Here is a 14,959-nt window from a genome sequence, read left to right on the forward strand (position 1 = left end):
CCTTAAAGTCAACTGGCTGTAGATGAAACCACATCTACAAAATACCTCCCCAGCAACACCTATATTAGTGTTTGATTGAATCACCAGGGACTGTCACCCAGCCGAGGTGACACACAACACTGACCATCAGTGGGGTGATCCTGGTGCTAGCTCACAGCTGCTGGGAGGAGGGAGTGGGGCCGTGCGTAAAGCCTGCAGCACAGACTTCGGCTTGAGGATATCCTTGGCAAGCAGCTCCATTGCTTGTCTGGAGCAGGCAGGTAGAGAGGCAGGGGTGTGTGTAGGGGTAGGGGTGGAGGGAGGGGGTGGTAGGAAGTTTTTCAGACAAGGTGGCAGAATGGTTTGGAGCCTGCTTGTCTATACCAGGTAGGAGTTGGCCCAGAGAGGTGGAGGGTGAGCGGGCCCCATGGATTCTGGAACCTGCAAGGCACAGTGTGCTGTCTGTCCACCCAAACCCACACCCAAGCAGCTGTCAAAGGAAATTTCCAGACTAGCCTCACCCCTCCTTAAGGCCTGGCCAGGGACGGGCTGAGAGTTTTCAGGGTCTGGAAGCTCCCACCGGGCCAGCGTGCTCTCAGCAGGGGCTGTGCGCCTCCTGCAGGGCCTTCAGTCTGGGTGTGGGCTCTCCTGGGCTCTCCACGGTGACAGCCAGGTCTTTGGGCAGAAGCTCAGCTGTTCTCACACAGCTAAGCCTACAGCTCAGGGGTGACAACTTTCATCTAATTTGGGCCAGTTTTCTGAAAGATTCAAGTCTATATATCACACACACATTATATACACTGAACAGGCACTTTCCTACCTAGGAATGGGGATCAGGACAGCCCCACCTCACAGGGTTGCTGTGGGAGCAGCCCAGGCCCAGTGAGTGGGCATGGCTTAAGTGCGCAGGAACTGCGGGCCGTTAGTCACAATATTTATTTAGAGCTGTCTTGGAGCCTACCCCGGACTGGGTGCTTTCCACACGTTATTTCAGTGTTTCGTGAATAGACAGGTTCCTGAAACCTGGAGGCTATGGGAAGATGTGGTGAGCAGCCTGGGGTGGCACCCCTAACCTCTAAAATGGCTGGAACATTGCGTGTGCTGTGTTTTTTATAGCGAAACTGCCCCCTGGCTTTCAACCAACTCAAGAAGTCCAGTTTAGTTGGACATTTAGAATTATTTCAGGGGAGGGTTGGGGGGCAGGAGGGAGGGGGGGAAGAGATCAACCGAAGGACTTGTATGCATGCATATAAGCATAACCAATGGACATAAGACACTGGGGGGTAGGGGAGGCCAGGGGATTGTCAAGGGGGGGGGGGCGGGGGGAGGGGAGAGAAGGACACATATGTAATACCCTTTGTAATACTTTAAGCAATAAAAAAAAGCCCAGAAGTAAATAAAATAAAAAAAGAATTATTTCAGTGCTGTTTTAGCTTAAAAGAGGATGAGTCTTCCTGACCTTCATATAGCATCCTTCCCTCCCTCTTGTAATGAACTTTGCAAAAATGTCCCTGAATTCCTCCCAGTGTCCCACGCGATGTGAACAATTACAGGCACCAGCGGACACCGTTGCCTCAAGGCGCCCAGGTCCTGCAGTTGCAAGGGAGAGGTCCGCGGGAGAAGGTGGGACTCAGGGAGTCGCCCCAGCCTTGGCATCTCCCTTGGGGTGCGCGGTGCCCGTCCGCCTGCTGCGCCTTTAAGGTCCGCTGGGGGCGTGCTGTCGGCCCGGGACTGGAGGCCGGGCTGGGCGTCGCCACCGGCGCTGGGAGCTCTGCTATCCTCCTCCTCCTCCTCCTCCTCCTCCTCCTCCTCCTCCTCCTCCTCTTCCTCCGAGCGCCCCTCCCGCGGGCCACGCCCCTCACACATTGAATGGGCACCGACCCGGCCCCGGCGGGCGCATTGCCGCGGCCCCGGCCATGGGCAGCTTCCAGCTGGAAGACTTTGCGGCGGGCTGGATCGGAGGTGAGCCCACCATGGATGGGAGGGGCCCCCAAGAGGTGTGTGTGCTTTAGGGAGGCCCCCGGGTCCGAGAGACAGAAAGAGGCGAGCCGGGAGCCGCGTGGGCTGAGTTTACACCCCGGGCCGGACCAGGGTGCTCTTGTGCCTGCGGATCCTGCCCGCGCCGCGCGCGCCACCTGCTGCGGGGAGAGCCCGCCGCGCACTTGGGACCTTGAGTTCCCCACGGGCTGCCCGCCTGAACTCCCCGAGCCTCACGGAGGTTCACCTGAGCTCACTGAGGTTCACCTGAGCTCCCGAGTTGCCTCCAAGCTAGGATCCGGGGAGCTTGGTCCGGTAATGATTAAGCCGACAGCCAATGGAGCGTCTCGGCGCGTGCACACCCTTTGGTGGCCTGGGGCGCACCTGAATTTGGGGACGCGGCTGGCAGGAACTTGTGGGTGAGGGTGGCGCTTGGCCTCTGGCCCTGCGCAGAATGGGAAGCCCCACTGCGTGATCAGGCTGGTCCTAGGGGTGCCCCGGCTGGAGGGAGCAGATAGTAGGAACCCCTCCCCTCTTCAGCCCCTGTCAACTGTCAGAGCCCCCCTCCTGGCACTGTGGTCCCTTGTACCCCTGCAGGAGCCACGCTCTGCTGGGCCTGAGATGGGTTTGCTTGCTCAGGAGATTCATCCTTTTCCTTCTCCATTCTTCTCTTCCGGATAGGTCAGTCCCTCCATTTCTCAGATGTAAGTGGGAATATGGGGGAAGGTTTGAGGGACTTACTGTAAAATATCTCCCTTGTGGTCCCATCTAAGAGGACCATCGGCAAAGGGATGTTGGCAAATGCAGCCCCTCCCCAAAGACAAAATAAAATATTGAGGTGCTGAGGCAGAGGATATGGTGCGTTTGTGACCCCCCCCCCCACCACCACCACAAGCATTCTAGGTATGGAGGAGACCAGGAGATTTGTAGGAAACAGAGAAGGGGGGAGCGGGCAACAGGCCAGATAGCATCCCAGGTCCTTCCCCTTCTGGCACCCCCCTCCCACCTAGGAGGCATCTACACTGCCCCCCACAGATGGCTGCAGGGCACCTGCTTCTCACCGTCCTGAGCAGAGGTGGCTCCTTTCAGGGTGGGCAATTCTAAGCTGACACTGGCTCTCTCAGGTTGGCTGAGACCTGCCTCTCCTAATTTTCCCACTCGGGGGGCTGCACCTGGAGGCCGTCTTTAGACAGCCCTTCAGCCATTCCCAGGGAAAGGTTTCCCTTCGCAGCTTCCCTCCAGCCAGACAGCTTCAGCAGGGCTGCTGGAGGCTTGGTGTAGAAACCCCCGGAGGCTAACGCTGTCAGAGGAGCTCCGAGTCTCTGATGACACGGAGACGCTCCCCAGTGCACACAGCAAGTGGTGGAGTGCCCTTTATTCTGTAAATGTGCGTATTTTGTTGATGTTAACTTTTTTGTGCTCCCATGAAATGGTGAGTGTAGTAACAGTGAATACTTAGTGGATACCAGGTGCTAAGTGCTCTGTGTATATTTTTAAAATAACTTTAAGGTTATTTTACATATCATAAAATTCACCCATTTCAAGTGTACAATTCAGTGATTGTTAATAACTTCACCAAGTTGGGAAACCATTACCATAAATTAGCTTGGGAACATTTTCATCCCGTGTAAGATCCTTGTACCCATTTACAGTTAAACCCCATCCCCTCCTTTACCCTCTGGGCAGCCACAAACCTACTTCCTGGCTCTATAAATTAGTCTCCTCTGGACACTTTATATTAATGGAACCAAAAATATGTGGTCTCGTGTCTGTTTATGTATATTTCTTTATAATTCCAACTAGAGGCCCGATGCACAAAAATTCGTTCAAGAGTAGGCCTTCCTTCCCCCGGCTGCCGGCACTGGCTTCCCTCTGGCACCCGGGACCCAGGTTTCCCTCCTCCGGCCTCCAGCAGGCACCAGGATCTGGGCTGGCTTCCCTCGGGCCACCCTCAGGCACCCAGGACCCAGGCTGGCTTCCCTCCAGCCCTGGCTTCATCAGGAAGGACATCCAGAATGACATCGGGAAGACGTATGGCCTAATTAGCATATTACCCTTTTATTATTATAGATGAGGTAGCTACGATTATTACATCCCCATTTTACAGATGAGGACACACAGAGAAATTCAGTGGCTTTCCCAAGGCCCTCCGGTGGCGTGAGCACTGGAATAACCCAGGCAGTCCGGCACCAGGGCCATTTTAACCCTTGTGCTTGTCTGTGCTGTTTTCTTAATGACCTCGCATGGTAAAATTTCACCATTACATCCTTCACATTTTGTTTGAAATTGTACTGGTCTGTAGAGTCCCACGGCCTGACAGTCTGATTTCTTATATTGCATCGCTGCTTTCAGATGGGCCAGCTACACGAACAGGGAGATGCTGGCCCAGGGCTGGATCTGGGGCGTGGTCCTGAATGATGCCGTAGTGAAGGGTGCACTCACGGGGGTAGGGAGCAGCTGGAGCCTGAGGACCAGACTCCTTCCTTCCCTGCTGGGAAGGGTTCGTGTGGAGTGAATGTTCCAGCTCCCAGCTGTCCATCACCTTTCTGCTTCTGCCCAGTCCTGTGGGAAGCAGAGGCTGTGAAGGGTCAGGAGGTTCTAGACAAGAGCTGGTTTCTTTCCCTGTAAATATCTCATATTTTAGTACCCCTTTCCTACCTTACCCGGTGAGCAGAGACACTTTCTAGCCGAGACACTTTCTTCCTCATCACTGTGATGAAGAATTTGTCTTAGAAAAATGGCTCCTGTTTCAATCTCATCACCACTGACTTCTCCAATAAGGGCTGCTTAATCTACATGACCTCAGAGTAAGCTTCCCTCCAAAATGGTTCCAGTCTTGTGAATGTGTATGGGTAGGCATTTTCCTGTGAAAAGACCCAGAGTATCCATCACCTTTTCAAAGAGGCCTTCTCTAAAAATAAAATAATAAATCAATAGCAGCAGCATCTCTTTTTGAATGTCCTGTAAGTGGTAGGCTCTCTGCTGGCACTTATATTCATAACCTTGTTTTACTCTTACAGTGGGGCTGTGACGTAGGTGCTAATATTATTTCGACCTACACAGCTTAAGTTAAATAACTTAACTGAAAAGTCTCTAGGTTTTCTCTTCATATCCTCCCCCTTTTTTGAGATGAATTTACATAACATAAAATTAGCCTTTTTAGAGTGTGCGGTTCCGTGGCATCTAGTACATTCACAGTGCCCTGTAACCATCACCTCTATCTAGTTCCAGAGCATTTTCCTCAGGCCCAAAGAAGTCCCTGGACCCATGCCGCCACTCCTATTTCCCCTCCCCCAAGCCTTGGCAATTGCCAGTCTGCTTTCTGTCTCTATGGATTTACCTATTCTGGATAATTCATATAAGTGGAATCAGTCTGGCCTCTTCATTTTCATAATGTTTTCAACGTTCATCCACACTGTGACCTGTATCAGCACTTCATTCCTAGTTGCATCTAATAACATCCCATTGTATGGGTAGACCACATTTTGCTTATCCATTCATCCAGTGATGGGCAATTGGACTGTTTCCACCTGCTGCCCATTGTGGATAGTGCTGCTACGAGCATGTGTGCACATGTACTTGTTTGAGTGCCCGTTTTCATTTCTTCTGGATATTTACCTAGGACTGGAATTGCTGGGTCATTTGGTAATTCAATACTTAACTTTCTGAGGAACTGCCGCACTGTTTTCCACAGTGGCTGCACCATTTTATATTTCATTTTATTTTTATTTAAGTTTTATTTTTTTAAATATATTTTTATTGATTTCAGAGAGGAAGGGAGAGGGAGAGAGATAGATACATCAATAATGAGAGAGAATCAGTGATCAATCAGCTGCCTCCTGCATGTCCCCACTGGGGATCGAGCCCGCAACCTGGGCATGTGGGTATCGAACCCGTGGCCTCCTGGTTTATAGGCCGACGCTCAACCACTGAACCACGCCGGCAAGGCATGCACCATTTTATATTTCCATCAGCAATGTATGAGAGTTCTAATTTCCTCATATACTAGATGACACTTACTTTCCTCTTCTTTGGTTTAAACGGTAGCTATCCTAGTGGGTGTGGAGGGGATCTCGCTGTGGTTCTGATTTGCACTTCCCTAATGACTAATGATGTGGAGCATCTTTTCCTGTACTTGTTAGTCATTTGCATCTCTTCTTCGGAGAAATGTTTCTTCAAGTCCTTTGCCCATTTTTTAAGGCATAAGAGTTCTTTACATATTCTGGATCCTAGGTTCTTATCAACATATGATTTGTAAATATTTCCCCCCATTCTGTAGGTTGACTTCATTTTCTTAATAGTATCCTTTGATGCACAAAAGTTTAAAATGTTTATGATGTTCAATTTATCTATTTTTTTTCATTTGTTAGTTGTGCCTTTGGTGTCATATCTAAGAATCTACTATAAATCTAAGGTCATGAAGATTTTCCCCTGTGTTTTAGTATGTGGCTTTTATAGTTTTAAGGTTTCCATTTAGGTCTGTGTTCTATTTTGAGTTAATCTTGTATATGGTAGGAGCAAGTGTGTCTAACTCAGGGGTGGGCAAACTTTTTGACTCGAGGGCCACAATGGGTTCTTAAACTGGACCGGAGGGCCGGAACAAAAGCATAGATGGAGTGTTTGTGTGAACTAATATAAATTCAAAGTAAACATCATTGCATAAAAGGGTACGGTCTTTTTTTTCAATAGTTTTATTCATTTCAAACTGGCCGGATCCGGCCCGCGGGCTGTAGTTTGCCCACGGCTGGTCTAACTTCATTCTTTTGCATGTAAATATCCAGTTATCCCAGCACCTTCACTGCCCTTTGTGGGGGGTGGGGAGGGTGCGCTTGTTTCTTAGGGCAGAACCGGGTTTTGGTCCACTTTTCCTCTGCCTTCCTCCATGCCTTGGCCGGGGCCTAGCACATTGCGAGGCCTCTCTGGTGAGTGGGCATTGCTAGAGTAAGTGAATGTAAGTGCCTGAGCCCTCTGTCCTATCCCAAGAGCCAGCAAGTGCAAGTGCAGGCTGAGTGACCAGGTATTCTTCCATCTACAGGTGCAGCCAGTGTCATTGTCGGCTACCCTCTGGACACGGTCAAGGTACGATGGCCCTGTTCATCATTACCTCTTGGAAAGGGCCTGGAGTGAGTCTGCCTGCCGTGTCTGATCCCGTCTCCAGCCTACGGCAGGCTCTCTGTGCCAGTTCATGGGGGTATGGTGCCAGGAGGCCTGGTTTGGAATGGCTCTACCCTCATTGCTTGGCAGTGATTTTGTTTTGACGAATGTCTCATTTCTGCCTCTAGGTTCTCATGAACTGTGGGGGTGGGGGAAGGCACTGGCGAGAGTCCTATAAGCCCCTGGGGACTAAGGAACCAGGAAAGACTTCAAGTGTGACTTAGCCTCTGAGCCCCAAATGTAAGGCTGGGTACTAGGTGATGAGAAAGAGGCACTGAGCTGGGGACACTTCGCGGGGCGTACCTGGGAAAGACCGGCACGGCCAGTTTGCTGACACACCAGGTTTCTGACAGCAGCTGCGGATCTGAAGCCAGGACAGGGAGGTCGGCACTTAGCCCTCGGAGGCCTTGGGTGTCAGGGTAGGACTCTGGACCTGGGCTGGGAAGGGGAAGCTGTTAGGAGCTGAGGGAGCTCATGTGGTGTGAGCACTCTGGAGTCAGCAGGGCCATCTGGCATGGGGTCACTCAGCCCCTAGGTCCACAGATGTAGAAGCTGGCTCAGAGCGGGGAGGGCTGGCCTCAGGTCACATAGCAAGGAGTGAGCTACTACAAGAAGCACTTGTTAAAAAATATATTTTTTATTGATTGCAGAGAGGGAGAGAGAGAGAGAGAGAGAGAGAGAGAGAGAGAGAGAAACATCAACAATGAAGAGAATCATTGATTGGATGCCTCCTGCAAGCCCCACACTGGGGATAGAGCCTGCAACCCAGGCACGTGCCCTGACCGGGAATAGGACCGTGGCCTCCTGGTTCATAGGTCAATGCTCAACCACTAGCAATGCTGGCCGGGCAGGAGCATTTTTTTTTTTTTTAATAAACAAAAGCCAAGTTTATTTGTTCATTTCTTGCATTTGAAGTACTCCTTGATGACACCCTTGGCCTGAGACTCTTTGCCATAGTCCTTAACCACCACGCAGCTGCAACCAACCACTTTACAGTGTGTCCCTCTCTGTCGACTTTACAGAGGCCACCATTCCCCTAGTTTCTTGTCGTCAACCTTATTTAGGGTGATTTGGTGTCAGCACAAAGAGCCTCCCCCAACTGGACGTAATAGGCTCATCACAGCTGGATGCAAGTACAAAGGGGGCTTGGCCCTTGTCTGAGGCTTTGGCAGCTTCGAGAATTCCGCGCTGGGCGGTGGTGGGTGAGGGCGGTCTTCAGCACCTCTTGCAGAGCAGTATTAACGTCCATTACACCCCCAGCAGCCACGCCTTCCTCGGCCATGGCAGTGGGTTATGGGTAGAGCTGAATCTTGAACGAACCAAGCCTCCGCCTCTGCGTAACTCCGCGGCGACAGGGGAAGAGGAGCATTTTTTGACTCCACTCCCACCCCTACCACCTGTCCCCAGTGGCGAGCAGGACTCAGAGCCATACTCAGGGAGCATGGCCACAAACAGTGACATCCAGATCCAGATATAAAGCTCTGCTTGGGTCACACACAAAGAGGACCCTCGAGGCCCTTCTCACAGGGCTGAGCACCCCCCCTCCCCTCCCTGCGTGACCGGGCCCTCCTAGGTCAGAGCTCAGGCCTGTTGCCTGTGAGAGGTTCATCTACTTGTCTTAAATAGTGGAGGATCCTTCTTGGCTCCTCGTGTTTCTCATTCAGGCTCTGCCTTCTGCTCACACAGCAACCACTTTGTGTGGGCGCCGTGGGGATGGCAAGGCATTGGTGTTGGACCAAGCAAGTGCAAGCCCTGCCCTGCGGGCCTTCCAGTCTATAATGTAAGGCTGGGTTTAGTCAGCACCCAGGAGGCCTGGGTGAGCGCCCAAGCCTACCTCGCACCCTACCCTGCCAGCCTATAATTCCAGACACTCTGCGTCTCCTGGGAGAGTGTCTTTCCCTCGCCCCGGTTGGCCAGGGGTGAGTGGGCCTTGTTGGAACCTCCATCCCACCTTGCATAAGCAGGTCTGGCCACATGTCACCTGAAAAGGCTGGAGCTCTCCTCCTCTCTTCACTCTGTCCCCTGAGCATCTGGAGGGGACCCTTTCTGATTCGTAAAAGCCAGTGTCTGCTCAGCCTGAGAACCACCCTGCTGGGTGCCGCCTGGAGATGCCAGCTTACATGGCCAGCCTCTGGGTCCAGCCCAGGAGGGTGTCCCAGGGCCATTTCTCCCCAAAACATCCTCCTCCTTCTTTCCTCTGGCTGACATTTTCTCTAGATCCCCTTTCACTGACAAAGGTCTGGGTAGAGCTTCAGAGTCAGAATAGCCCTAGTCCAGTCCAGCCTCCCTACCCACTCTCCTGGGACCAGGGCACAGCACTTAATCTCCCTGAGCCTTGGTGCCCTCGTCTGTGAAATGGGCAGAAAGCACTGAGGGTAGAGCAATGAGTGGGCCATACGCTGGGATGTGTCTCAAGCCCCAGACTGGCCCATGCGAGAGCCAAGCAAGGAGACCTACCTGGGTGCTGAGTTGGGTCAAAGTTTCCTTGCCCTGCCTGCAGCTTCCTTGTCACTGCTGTTTGATGACAGTGGGGCGGGGGCCAGGATTCTCACCTGGCTCCTGGCACAGCGGGTACATTTACGGTTTATGCTGATGCTGTGTGTACCAGGGCAAGGGAACCTACAACCGAGGTACATGCCCTTGACCAGGAATCAAACCCAAGACCCTTTGGTCTGAGGGCTGATGCCCTAACTACTGAGCAAAACCGGCCAGGGCAAGAAGTATTGTAATGGGGAGTTATAGGCCACACATCTTAAAAGAAGTAGAACCCTCTGAGACCAGGATAGAGGGCGCCCTGGGCACTTTCATGGGCTTATTCGGACCCTCTGTGCCCTCATGATGCCCCTGGTCACCATGGCCAGCCCCCATTAGAGGACACCACACCTTCCACCTCAGACAGTGCAGAGGGGCCAGAAGCGAGGGCCCACTTGGCTCCAGGACAAGAGGGCAGTAGGAGACGAGGCGTGCAAACAAACGCTCGGTAAACAGGCAAACAAATGTCACCATGGCAACATTGAACTCAGACCAAAAAGATGAGCAGTTGCTGGAGGAAGAGCCTTTGGGGTAAGAACAGAGGTGGAAAGTTCTGGAGGGGGGAAAAACCGATGCTTCAGGGAATGTGCACGGTGGGGCGGAGGCAGGGGATGGAGGAAATGGCAGGGTGGGGTGCGAGGTAGGTTTGTACACTCACCCAGGCCTCCTGGGTGCGGACTAAACACAGAGTCTATTCTAAGTTGATAGGAGGCCCCTGGACAGCCATAAGCAGCAGTGACACAATTCATCAGACCATCAGAGATCAGTCTGACTGTATCAGGAGTGAGGGAGAGCAGGGGCCATGGAGGGGCCAGGCCATCACGCCGGTGAGAGGTGAAGGGCTCTGGAGGTGAGAGGAGCAGGTCACTTCCCGGGAATATTGGGAGTTCAGAGTGACAGACAGAGCCACAACACCAGTTAGCTTTTTGTACCCGAGGCAGGGATCAGACGTCCCCAACAAGCATCGTGTTTGTTCAACAAACTGACCTTTGTTCTTCTCTTGGACCAGGAGAAGGTCTGCATGGGACGCCCAGAGGAGGACAGGGCCAGCCTGTCCAAGACTGAGCCCAGCCCTCCCTCCTGCCGGGGTCACTTTGGGCAGGGCCTTCGTTCCTGCTGGGGGACCCAGTGCTGGGCGCTCAGCACCTCTCCCTGGCCTCACCCCCTTGCCTCTCTCTGCAGACTCGCCTGCAGGCCGGCGTGGGCTATGGGAACACGCTCAGCTGCATCCGCATGGTGTACAGGAAGGAGAGTGTAAGTGCTCCTTGGGCGGGCGGGCGGGCGGGCGGGTGCTGGAGCCACACCCACCAGGGCCTCCCACAGAATGGGGTGAAGCCCATCCAGGCTTGGGGGCGTGGCCACAGCCCTGCCACCGGCAGGTTGGGTGGAGGCCCGTCTGTTCCCACTCATCACATTTAGCTCCAGTTTCCCTGACCAGCTCACACCGCCTAACCCTGCCACCTAGTGTGATGCTATGGGAGAAAAAACCTGGTTTTGTATAACTGCTTTGGAGAAATTCACCACAGTGTGGAAAATTCCTGCAAGAAACAGGGTGACCTGTCAGGTTTTCAAAACTGAGTGAGTGGCTGGTACCATGTGCTCACAGGCTTCCTTTCATCCAGCGCTGGAGCCAGGCGCTGCGCCATCACACGCCCACAGCTGGCTTGAACCACAGCTCGAGGCCCTGGGACCCAAGATCTTTCTTTGCAAATGGGGAAAGGCTGAATAATGTTTTATAGAAGATGCATCAGGTGCCCTTCTTGAGAATTATCGGATGCTTTAGGGAGACTATCTGAGGCCTCTTTGGGGGGATTTAAAATAAACTGTAAAATTTAGGATGACATGACCTGTTGATTTAAAGCAATGGCCAGGTGTTAGCCCCATGGCAGTCCCAGGCTTGTCTTCGAGTCACCAGAAATGTGGCCCCATTGTTGACCACTGTCCCCGTGGGACGTGGCCTGGAGCTGGGGGGCCTCCGCCCGCACCTGGAGCTTCTCCTCAGATCAAGTGTGTCCTGTGTCAGGGTGTTGTTCTATCTCTCTGATAGGCTGCTTTGGAGCTGGGCGAGTCCGACCAACCTGGTACTGACTGTTCCAGGGTAATGCGCAATCCCTCAGTGCCGGGGGGTGGTTGTTGATCCTCCCTGTTGGCACATGTCCCCCACGTGTCTGCCAGCCAGTGTCAGCTCCATGGATTCTGTGGGGACCATGGATGTTCCTCTGAGACACAGCAGCTCAGGGCTTAGCAATGCCCCAGGTGACCTGAGGAAGAGGGGGAGCAGGGCATATGTGTGTGTGTGTGTGTGTGCGTGTGTGTGTGTCTGCTGCATGTGTGAGCAAACGTGCATGTGGGAGGTGTCCTATCTCTGGCACATAAGGTGCAGGCACGCGTTTGGGATTAGCAGGTCTTCATGAGGCCTGGGTTTGTGCGACGGCTTCCAGGATTTTCACCTTGGGCGTGGGGTGGAGCTCAGACGCCACCCTGACTCCTCCAAGGTTATGGGATTTCCCGTGTCTGCAGAGCAGCTGTGCTGTTCACCGAGCTTACAGTCTGAAGGACTTTCTCCGCAGCCTCCAGTGTCCTGCCTGCATGCAGAAGCCTTTCCATGCTGTTTTTCCTGGGGCTCTTTCCTTGAGCTCTTCTTCTGAGAGACACCCCTGCTCAGGGGCACCCATCTGCAGGCTGGCCCAGGTGTCCCTGGGGGCTGTGGCACCTCTTCTTAGTCCCTCACCACAACATAGCACATTACAGTTTCACTAGAGACCTGGTGCATGAAATTCGTGCATGGGGGGGGGGGGTGGTCTCCTTAGCCCAGCCTGCACCCTCTCCAATCCGGGACCCCTTGGGGGTTGTCCGACCCCCAGGGATCGGGCCTAAACCAGCAGTCAGACATCCCTTTCACAATCCTGGACCACTGGCTACTAATCACTCACCTGCCTGCCTGCCTGATTGCCCCTCACTGCCCCTCCTACCAGCCTGATCTCCCCTTACTGCCTCTATGTGCCGGCATGATTGCCCCTAACTGCCCACCCCCCCTCCCTCTGCCAGCCTGGTCACCCCCAACTGCCTCCCTCTGCCGGCCTGGTCGCCCCTCATGCCACCTCCTCCTCCCGCCCCCCCCGCCCCCCCGGTCGCCTCACACAGCCTGCTGTTCAGTTGTTTGATCATCCCTCACTAACCCCCCTGCCGGCCTGGTTGTAGGCAGCCATCTTGTGAGGGCGTGACAGTCAATTTGTATATTACCTCTTTATTATATAAGCTTTGTCCATCCAGATTCACCCCTCCCCCACTCCACCCCCAGACCTGAACTCAGGGAAACTTTCCTTCTTATTGTTGGCCCCAGCGCCTGGCACGTGTGTGGCAAGTGCCCAGAGAATGCTTTCATGGGAGTGGCAATGAGGAGGGTGTGTGTGATGCTTGGCAAGCCCACTTACCCACTAGGGCTCCACAGACCCCTCGGACACTGCCTAAGACAGCTGCCAGTCCCTTCCTGTCACAGCATCCAGGGGCAAATACTGGTTACAGGCCCAGGACACACCCTCTGTCAACAAGACTTTACGCAGAAGCTGGTTTCTCCTCAGGGCAGGAATGTCCTCACCACCATCTCCTTCCACATTTGCATCTGCCTGTGTCCTCTTCACTGGCACATGGATTTATGTCTCCCCACCAGCCTGCGGAAGGGCAGGTCTGTGCCCCGGACAGTGTGGGGAGCTTGGCGCCGCCTGCAGTTCTCACGCTTCCTCTCCCGGTTTCCCCACAGGTGTTCGGCTTCTTCAAGGGCATGTCCTTCCCCCTGGCCAGCATCGCCGTGTACAACTCGGTGGTGTTTGGGGTCTTCAGTAACACGCAGAGGTTCCTCAGCCAGCTCCACAGCAGGGAGCCTGAGGCCAGCCCGCCCCACACCCTGTCAGACCTGCTCCTGGCCAGCATGGTGGCCGGCGTGGTGTCCGTCGGACTGGGCACGCCTGTGGACCTCATCAAGATCCGCCTGCAGATGCAAACACAGGCATTTCGGGAAAGTAAGAGGCCTGGGAGGGGCCTGGTGTCTGGGCACCTGTGACCCCCTCCTCATTTGCCAGATTTGGGGTGCGGGGATAGCATTCTTTCTATTGAGCAGGGCATCTATGTGGTCATGTAATAGTCTGTCATTATTATTCCTTTACCTAGATAGGAACTCTCACTGCTTACGTATTTACCACGTGCTGGGCACTGCTGAGAGCTCTGCTTGTGTTCTCTTAATTCGTCTTTATGGCCATTCTGTGAGGCAGATGCTATTACCCTTTCCATTTACAGAGGAGAAAACTGAGGCTCCCAGAGGTCAAGGCACTGATTCGGGACACGATTAATCTCTGTGAGTGAGGACCAGCTATGCAGTTTGCAGCGCCCAGTGAAAAGGGAAAATGTGGGGTCCTTGTTCAAAGTCATTAAGAATTGAAAAAGGGTAACAGCAGAGCAGTGAGCCAGGCCTGGGGCATAGGTCCAAGCCACACCTGCCCATGTCCCTGTGCCTCGCACCCGGACAGGCCGCAGGGGCGCGAGGGGACTGCTGCTCTCCTCGCCCCTGACACTCCAGTGAAAGCTTCCTTTCTCGGTGTGCCCCGTGGCCACTCCTGCACCTGTCACTTCCTCCTGCTGAGAGGCTCCCGCATCTTCTCCTGGGAGTGGTTCTGACCAAGGAGGAGGGACGGTACCAGGAGGCACTTCCTGTGCTGAGGAGAAGGTGCCGGCTTTAAAAGGATGAGCTGGGGGTCTTAGAAGACAAATTTCAGCACCTTGGAGTTTGGGTCTTGGCTCTGATTTCACTCTGTCTCCTCAGGGAAGGTACCGCCCCTTCCTCGGCTCAGCCTCCCGCTCTGTATAATGGGAGGGCTGGATTCGTGACCCTTCCTGTCACCTCAGGCACCCAACGGGGCTGACTGCCCCCGCGGAGAAGACCCCTCTCCCCGGCAGCCTGCTGCGTGTGACCCTGTGGACTCCGTGCGCCCACTGACGGAGCTCCCAGAGCTGGCACAGGAGCAGCCCAGCCAGCGGGTCTTCAGCCTGCCCTCCCTGCCCAGCGGGAGGGTGCCGGGACTGGCCTTGAACTGTTCCTCAGGAACCCTTGAGGCCAGAGGGAGAAAACTCAGACTCATTGGGACCAGGGAGGTAACAGAAGTGAGCGGAGAATGAAACCTCTTCCACTGGTGGCTACCCACAGCCCTCCTAGCCTACGTTTCATTTTTCCTCTTTCCATGTAGCACGGACACAGACGTCCTGCCCTTTCCACATCACTCTGCTGTTAGAAAGGCAGTGGCTGAAGCACGTGCATCAGCTTGCG

General features: G+C 53.9%; 1 protein-coding gene and 1 pseudogene across 4 annotated transcripts in view; one reads left to right on the forward strand and one right to left on the reverse strand.

Moving 5' to 3' along the window:
• The first annotated feature begins 1,793 nt into the window (after positions 1-1,793).
• The window catches only part of SLC25A48 (solute carrier family 25 member 48), a 41,909-nt gene continuing 28,743 nt past the window's right edge, over positions 1,794-14,959 (forward strand). The window contains exons 1-4 of one of the 4 annotated variants that reach the window (XM_059698440.1): positions 1,794-1,941; positions 6,992-7,035; positions 10,825-10,896; positions 13,403-13,661. In XM_059698440.1, coding sequence (XP_059554423.1) covers positions 1,896-1,941; positions 6,992-7,035; positions 10,825-10,896; positions 13,403-13,661 — 421 coding nt within the window. In that variant the 5' untranslated portion in view covers positions 1,794-1,895. The remainder of the gene's footprint in view (positions 1,942-6,991; positions 7,036-10,824; positions 10,897-13,402; positions 13,662-14,959) is intronic. The other 3 variants (XM_059698437.1, XM_059698438.1, XM_059698439.1) reach the window with 3 other exon arrangements.
• Positions 7,862-8,425, reverse strand: LOC132235671 (small ribosomal subunit protein eS12-like; annotated as a pseudogene).

The sequence above is a fragment of the Myotis daubentonii genome, chromosome 5, assembly GCF_963259705.1.
Source record: "Myotis daubentonii chromosome 5, mMyoDau2.1, whole genome shotgun sequence".
Classification (NCBI taxonomy): Eukaryota; Metazoa; Chordata; class Mammalia; order Chiroptera; family Vespertilionidae; genus Myotis; species Myotis daubentonii.